This window comes from Pteropus vampyrus, unplaced genomic scaffold, assembly GCF_000151845.1.
Source record: "Pteropus vampyrus isolate Shadow unplaced genomic scaffold, Pvam_2.0 Scaffold321, whole genome shotgun sequence".
NCBI lineage: Eukaryota > Metazoa > Chordata > Mammalia > Chiroptera > Pteropodidae > Pteropus > Pteropus vampyrus.
The window spans coordinates 1,610,037-1,619,070 of record NW_011889102.1 but is presented as its reverse complement, the minus strand read 5'-3'; the positions used below and the strand labels follow the sequence as shown (position 1 = coordinate 1,619,070).

At 31.4% G+C, this 9,034-nt stretch overlaps 1 protein-coding gene and 1 pseudogene across 1 annotated transcript in view; both read right to left on the bottom strand.

Annotated features, from left to right (window-relative positions):
- Positions 1-9,034, bottom strand: part of PRMT3 (protein arginine methyltransferase 3) — a 106,300-nt gene that overhangs the window by 30,625 nt on the left and 66,641 nt on the right. The window contains exons 13-14 of the mRNA XM_011377781.2: positions 5,634-5,638; positions 3,626-3,670 (exon numbers count right to left, since the gene is read on the bottom strand). Coding sequence (XP_011376083.1) covers positions 3,626-3,670; positions 5,634-5,638 — 50 coding nt within the window. The remainder of the gene's footprint in view (positions 1-3,625; positions 3,671-5,633; positions 5,639-9,034) is intronic.
- On the bottom strand, positions 3,697-3,815 carry LOC111730574 (annotated as a pseudogene).

The window sequence follows — 9,034 nt, the reverse complement described above, 5'->3', positions numbered from 1 at the left end:
AATGACAGATGTGTTTTTTACTTCGTGCTAATTATGGGGCACATGTTCACTAATTAAAATGGAGGGTAGAATCATCTGCACTATTTAGAACATTATTTCTCTCACAAACTCTTTTTCTTTTTTTATTAAATAGTTAATTTAGATTAAATTATATTTACACATAATGCTACTCCACTGGATTTGCTTTTTAATAAAAAGCTTTTAGAGTCCATTAACCTCAAGAAGCGGCACAGGTTAAAATATATACTCTAGTTCAAGAATGATTTATGTAATTTTATGATTGCCTAAAATGCATTGTTAAACAGCATCAGTTTATTTGGGAGATATTTTAAAAAACATCCTCCTACGAAACATTCTTTGATTCTACTCATATATCATACCTGGACCAAATAGATCACAAGTCTGACTTGACAAGACAGGCCACAGAAGAACATTCCAATTCCCTACTGGACATAACTATCTGCCTACCTCAAAGGCATTTCAAATGCAACATATTGGAATCGCCACTGTTACCTCTTTCCCTCACCCCCTTACCTAAACATCCTCAAGTCCTATCAATTTTAACTTCTAGGTAGGTCTTAAATATGTCTACTTTTCTCCACCTCCACTAAAACTACCTTTGTGTGAGTCATTGTCATTTCTTGCCTGAGGTTTTATAACAGCCTACCCACTGGCTTCTCATATCCACCCAGGTCTCCTATTTGTTCTCCAGCCATGGTCTAAGGAAAAGACCAAATAGTACAAAGTGTTAAATGATCTGGACAGCTCTCTACATTTCTTAAATACTATGGTCTACTTGTTCTAGCCATGCTGGACTCCTTTCAGTTCTTTTTATTCATCAAGCTTCTGACTACTAGATGTCCTTTACCTGGTTTGTTTTGATGAATATTTTAATTGAAATATCACATATATGCAAAAAATACAGAGATATTTCTTTCAGCCAGTGTGAATACCTATATATTTTTTAAAAATTTTATTGAAGTATACCAGTATAAAATATACAACACATATATAAAAGTAAGCAAATCATTGGGATATATCTTAGTGAACTTTTACAAAGTTCCAAATCAAGATACAGATCCCTCCCAAGATCCTAGAGCCTTTATTATCCCCTTTCCAATTATTAAGTCCTCCCACAAAATAACACTGTTCTGATATTTATCACCATATATTAGTTTAGCTTATTTTAAAATTTTAAATACTGAAACTTTTCTGTATCTGTCCTTTTTTGCTCTTTTAAATGAACATTGTGTTCATGAAAATCATTCGTGTTGTAGTATATAGTGAACATCACCTTTTTTCATTGATGTACACTACTCCATAAATATACCATATTTACTCATCCATTCAACTACCAATGAAATGTTTGGCTTGTTTCTAGTTTGGGGCTATAACGACGAATGCTGCAATGGACATTCTTGTACATGCCTTTTGGTGAACATATGGACACATTTCTGTTGTTTAAAGCATGAGATGGTTAAGCCACAGGGTATGCATGTGCTCAGCTTTCGTACCTATAGCAAGTAGCTGAGTTGTATAGAAACAACTTATCTCAGTGCAGTATCTCTGCCTCATGTGTATTTCTTAAATACTAGTCACTGGTATGATTATTTAAAAATATCCAACTATGAAAAATTTCAAACAAATATACACTTAGAGAACCTCTGAGTACTTGTCACCCATAGTCAACAGTTATCAGTATCTGCCACATTTACTTTATCTATACAATCTCTGCCCCCTGCCCCAACCCCCACTTTTTGTTGAACTATTTTGAAGCAAATGCCTGATATCATGTCATTTCTCTTCTACATACTTCAGTTTACATCTCTAAAAAGTATGGACATTTTCTTATATAACTATTATGCTTCTATCACATACAATCAAATTCTCAATAATTCTTTGGTTTATCTAATATTCATAAGATGCATTTTGCTGTTTCCCCATTAATGCTTCATGGACAGAACTGTCTGTTTGGCTTGTTACTACATTCCCAATGCCTTGTAGCTTATAGCACATATTACTAAACAAAACACAATTACCAGGAATAAATTAAGAGATTTAAGTATTCTACCACCATCTAAGCTTAACTACAAAAGTTCAGGTTTCAGAAAAAAGTAGAAAGTTCAGGATCATGCCCTAAATCACATGGTCATTTATAAAAGGAGAAACCTAAAACTGACTGTAAAAGTAGAATCACAAATAGAAACGTTCTTCCCCCACCAAAGACATAAAATTTACTTAATGAAGCCTATTAAAATATATACCAGATGTCCCCCTAAAATCTATGATGCAAGTTCGAGACAAGTCTTACTAATTCTAAGCAGCACAGATGTGTTTTAATAATTAGTTTCTTGAGCTGATTAGCTTTGCAAGGTCAAAACAAGGTCAATTTACACCCAAAAGTACGAGGAATTGATTAAATATCCAGGAATGAGTTTAGAATTAGTAGGTTTTTACTGTCAGAGACTTTCCAAAAGCCTTGAAAGAAGATTTAAAGAACACTATTGCAAAGAAATGGGCTCGTCTGAATTTTTTTCTTATGCCATTAGAAAAATTTAAAGCTTATTTAAAAAGTAAAATGAAAACAAAGAGTACTATGAGTAAGGAATCACTAAAGTTTGAATTATAAACATTTAAATGTTTCTATTAATAACATCTGGATTAGTCTTAGAAAATCATAACTCAAAGACTTGTTTTGACTTCATCCAAAGCTAAATATCTGTGCCTGTTATCTTTCTACCATTTACCAAGTATCATCAAAAAAAAAAAAAAGAAAGAAAGAAAGAAAGAAAGAAAGAAAAAAACCATACAATTTATTTCTGGTTCATTAACTTTTATTTTTATTTACTTTTCTTAACTTTTAAAAAATTCTAAATACCATCTTCTGAGAATAAATGCCATCTTCTCAAGAACATGACTCAGCTAGACTGTTTATTCTTCAAGATTCACTTTGAAACTCAGCCCTTACTTTGTCTACTAGTTCTCAACTAGATAATGAACCGTGCCAAATCCAGATCAGAACCTTTCCTCTCCCCTTTAACTCTTTGCTCTGCATTGAGAGACCTGAAAATCAGATCTCCCAAACATCATAAAATCCTGGCTATGTCTTCCTCCCTAAACTTAGCTTTAGTTTGACGGTCTTCCCAGAAGTTGGCAAGAGGGTGGGGCCCGATCTTGTGCTAGAGACACTGGAAATTAACTGCAGTGGCACAAAGCCCTGACCAAACTCAACTCCAGATTAAATGATGAATGTATTAGCCCCTCATCCTAGCTACCAGACAAGTGAAGGCCCTTCTAGGGGAAAATATTACCCATTTTAGTCTGTACTATTCTTTTATACAATGTCTAGCATAAAATATAAAATTATGAAATATGAGATGAAACAAAAAATATGACCCGTAATTCAAAAAGAAAAAAAAGCAATAGAAGTAGATTCACAGATGATTCAGGGAATTTGCCAACAGACCTTAAAAGAATAATTATAAATAATGTTAAGGAATTTATATAGAAAGATTGACCAAAGTGCTTAAAAAAAAGAAAAATATCAAAAATTGAAAAAAAAAATTCTGGAATATTTAATTATTTTATCATCCATTTATTTATTTATTTTTAGGCGAGGCAACACTTGGTTGACTCTACAGATTGCAAGGACCTTGTCAGCTTACAATCCCTTATTTCTTTTAATTTTATTTTTTACACCTACAGCACCTGGTCTTCCTACGTGGTCTCCCATCCAAGTACCAACCAGGCCCAAGCCTGCTTAGCTTCCTAGATCAGACGAGATTGGGCTTGTTCAGGGTGGCATGGCTGTAGACAGGAATAAAATATTTAAAATACAATATTTTTGGATATTATAACAGCAGAAAGAATACAGATGAAGAACAGTGAATTAAAAACTAGGTGAAGAGAAATTATGCAAAAATGCACTTATGAAATGGCTACCTTTTCCTTCAATGTTTTCATTCTTGGAAATAGAATAGGCTTCTTAATTTAAAATAAAACATTTTTTTGTGGGGGGAGAGGGGAAAAGTTTTTTTCTTTCTCATAAAATATTAGCTATAAAATTTAATGACCAACTATAATTCTTCCTCCAGAAAATACCTCTCTTCTGTGCTCCCAATCCTAGATCACCAATGTCTATATCTCTATATACATACTGAAATGTTTTTAGCATCTGCCTCCTGTCACATAAGTACCTTTTCAAAACAGATAATTGGTTTTTCCTTTCTCTTTCCTTCCTTTCTTTCGCTTCCCCTCTACCTCCCCTCTCTTTTGTGTCCACAGATTTCAGACAAGTACCTGGCACATAATCAATATTTAATATTCATTTAACAAACTTAAATATCTGTCACTATAAATTTATATTAATAGAAAAATTTTAAAAGTTATGATAAAAATTAAATAACCCTCAAATACCACTGTACTTGTATTTATGTACTTTAATAAAATCTAAGACTTTATTTTAAGAGGTTTTTAAATATAAATATAAAGAAGTCTGCTGTTCATAAACTATATAAATGTCTAATTACTATGTTGTACACCTGAAACCAATATGATATTATATGTCAACTGTAATTAAAAAATAAATTTTAAAAATGTTTTAGGAAAAAAATATGAAAAAAAAGTCTGCCGTTATTATTTACTCCATTGGTTCATCTTTAATGGAACAACTGTAGTAAAAGTAAAATGCCTAGAAAAAATAATGTTTCTTGTTAAATAAGGTTTAAAAACGTATTTATGGAAGTTTATACAAATTGAACATTATTCCAGTACATGTGAATAGGTAGAATAAAAGAAAACCTAGTGCTGAAATTAAGACATAAAAATGATTGCTTTAAGAGATGATGTATCAACCAAAAATCTTTACATATCAAAGATAACATTTATGTATGCGAGCATGTAATCTGATAAAAACCATCATAAATATTTTCATTTTTAAGGTGAACGACTCATTTGTTCTATAAAAGGCAGAATGAATATATACCTAAGAATATAAAAAAGAGTGTTTATCTATATTCTTAAGAAGCTTAGACAAATGCCAAAAATGATGCTGAAACACAAAGAGAACACTACACAATTACATAAAAGACATTAAAAATAACTAGAACTCACAAAACACATTAGTTCTAAATTGTATGACTTTAAACCATTTGATTTTGAACAGCTATAAAATTTCCATGAAAATAATAGATTTTATTGTTCATTTACTTCAAGGTTAGGCAGGCTGACAGGAGAGATGAAAAGTCAGTTGCTAACTACTAAATCTTCCTACTTCATCCTAAAAGCAAAGGCGATTTGACCTAAAGTGTCAGTCAATATCATATAACAATAAAAATGCTCAGAAAATTGTTATGTATGTGTTACTAATATTCACTGGAAAATTATCCTTTAAGCAGTATAGACAATCAAGACTTAAGACATTTACATTTAAATATCATATCATATTAAATTTCCAAAATCATAAAATAATGTATGTTAGTGTACAACCTTAAACTAAAAATGCTATCAAATTTCTTCTTTGGTGGGTGTATGTGAGTGTGTTGTGAGGTAGAGTGCAAAGAAAAGATGTTTTTCCATTAAAGGTTCTAACAAACTTGAGAAGGCCATCTAAAAACACTATCAGTCTATAGCACACATGCTATTAAAATTAAATGCAAAAAGAGTGTTCTTAGCATCTTGTTACTTTTTAAAATCCAATTTTCTCTAATATTTTAATCGGGCCACAAATTTAGAATTTCATTAAGAAAGAAATCGTTATATATATACTGAAAATGGGCTTAACTGTTCAGAGTAATTATCCATCTTATTTTTTAGCTATGCATTCAAGTTTCAAGCATAAGAGAAAAAGATATTTCATATATTTGAAAGTTTGTACTTAGCAATACAAAATTGGATACTTCATTCTTTACTCTATCTAAAAAAGCCATACCTCTTCCTCTGTCTCTCCTAGGCATTCTTTTTATTTTTAGTATTTTCACTAATTCTTCTGACTATATAAAGGAGAAACAAAGTTCCAACTAGGCACTCATACTTTTTAATACCTTTGTTATGAATTATTCCCAAGTAACCATTGGATAAGCTACTCAACAGTAGCCTTAGAAACTAGTCTTGCATAATAACTAGCTCCAGACAGTTGGTAAGGAAGAGTGTAAGGAGCTGGCACCACCTCAAAGAGCAAAATAGTTGGAGTAAACATGGGTGGATAGTTAGGACTGGCAAATAATAAAAACATACTAAAAGCACTAGGCAACATAATCTTATCCCAGGCTCACGTTGGAATAAGCATTCTGGGAAATTTCTAAAAAAATGTAGATGCTTAACCAAACAACTATAAGCTTACTCTGAAAGCACAAAGAAAAAAACTTTTTGCGATATGTGACTTATTTTATCATGGAAATCTGTGAGTCCTATCTCTGAGGAAGAGCACATTTTGGTCATACACATGTTCTTTCCGTCTCTTTCCCAACAACTGAGAGACTACTGGCCAAGAATGAAAATTTTCAAATCTGTTTCAAATGTAACATGCAACTTCGTTTCTTTCACACCTGGACTATCTCATTCATAACATTTCTCTGTTCCTTTAATAGTTTGTACATGCCACCAAGAAGGTTTTTTGGGTCAGAAAAGAGTAAGGAAGGATACTTCAAAAGTATAACATTATAGTAATTTATCTTCTTCTTCACCCATAAAATAAGGAATATTAATATTCACTTCAAATGGTTATTATGAGGACTAAATGAAATAATGATTTTAAAGTGATTAGCGCATTGCCTGACAGTCAAGGGTTCAATAACTGTTAGGTATTATCGTCATGAGAAGACAATTTATATTGACTAATTATTTGACAGAATAACCTCAGAAAAGTTAACAATGAATGTTAAGTACTCAAATTTGTATCTTCAAAACCTGGCATGCAAACAATAAATATGATTCAAAACTATACATTCCTCTCAGGTGAGTTATAGAACTGTTATTCAGCATTAATCAGACATGTACAAGTTCATTCCAACCTCCTCCCACCTTCCTCCCAAACCTCAGGCCAGCCTCATTTCAAGAGTTTCATTTGAAATCATTCAGGCAAGTTGGGAATAAAAATGTAAATCTAAAAGGTTCTTTATAGATATAACAGCTTATTTGTGGTTCATTTTTTTTTTAATGGAACTCTGTACAGGGACAAATGCAGCAAGTATCTATTTGATACGTCATTATTCGATACAAAAATTTTGATTACAATCTTTGGATTAAACAAACTTTCCTTTTTTGAGGGGGTTTCTTTCTATTTCTACTCAAATATACAGAATTAAAGGATAAATACAATTTTTTTTTTTTTTACAAAAGAACTTATTGTACTCTATCCCAAATAATAGTAAATAGAAAATGATTCTACATATGTATTATAAAACTTTCTACAGCATAAAACTACTGTAGTTAAAACTACTTTCCAAGACTCTTTGATAACTAGGGTACAACATGACCTAGATTCAGCGAAGCAGATGTGCTACCTGAAGATTTGTAATGAAGAAATGAACAGTATGAGCTGGGTGGGGGGATAGGAACAGGATGATAGTCAAGGGGTTGTCAGTGGTGACGATCACTTTCTGAGTAGGTCAATGGCATTAGGGTTTACAGGGCCTTCAGAGGTAGAGGCAGCTTTTTCCTTAAAGCAGAGGCAGCTTTGTAGCAGGTCAGTTCTAAGGTGTGGTTCTAGGAGTTGTTTTTAGAAATTCAAAACATAGCCTCTTCCTTTAGCTCTCCCAATGTGTCTGGAAATTATCTTATTATCTTTAGTAAACCCTTTCAGCTTAAACAAGCTGATTTGGATTCTGTTGTCTGAAACTAAGAACCCTGACCAATACTCAAAAAATAAAGAACATTTCAATGAAACTCAATAAACTCATCTGTCTATATAAATTTTAAAAATATACACAACTAAAAGCAGTTTTTGAGCTCTTCATTACAGTTTTATATTTGCAAAGGTCACTGAAAGTAGACCTGAAATAATAGTATTTAACAAAAATGATATGACAACTAACTTCTGTATAAAAACTCCTTTATAGATTGGTCAATTGTCATTAATCAAGAGGTCTTTTTTAATCCTTACGGATTACTAATATCAAAACACAAAGTCTAGGAGTTAAAGCCTTTAGCCTTTAATTTCAACTGACCAAGCCACTTCTGTTACTGAAAAGCTGAATTAGAAAATCCAGGGAAAATGAATGGAAAGAATGAAATTTTGCTTTTCATCAATTAAATAAATATAGTGGGTGTCCCAAAATTATAAATCTGGGATCTAGATATCAAACTTTTAAAAACTGTAAAACCAACTTCGACAAAAAGAATTCCTCAAAACATCAAAGCACACTGTTAAACTCATTTGAATATAAAATAACTATTAAATCAAAATGAAATGATACAGTTTTTAAAAAGTCATAAAATCTTTTGTCAATCTAAACAAAATATTTAAAACAATCAGGTTGAAGAGTTAAAGTTAACACAATTATAATCTCTTTCACAGTTTCTGACAATACAGTTTTCAATAACTTCCGAAGACAAAATTAGTATTTTTAAAACCATATAATTTTTAAAGTAATATAAATATTTATATCAATACCACCTACATAAATTCACACTTTAAGTAAACACCCACATTTTAACAAATCCAGAATCTCCTAGTAAATAGTAAAGGCAAATATTATCTAGCATTAATATACATTTAGAAATTATCTGAGATTGAAAAAATTAATATATTTTAATAACCTAACATTTCTGGCTATACTGTAGGTGCTTTCACATATATTATCTCGCTAATCTCTGTAACCAGTCTTCAAGATAGAAAGAATTATTACCATTTTTCTTAAAGCAGTTGATTAGTTTGTGGTACAGATTACCTTGGTAACTTGAACAAAGTAACAAACTAGTGAGTGGCAGAACCAAATGTGAATCTGGATCCAATTTTTCTTAAGTCCATACTTTTTGTATTACATCAGGTTGATTTTTAAAGGAAAGGTAAATCATCAGTTTCCTTATTATTTTT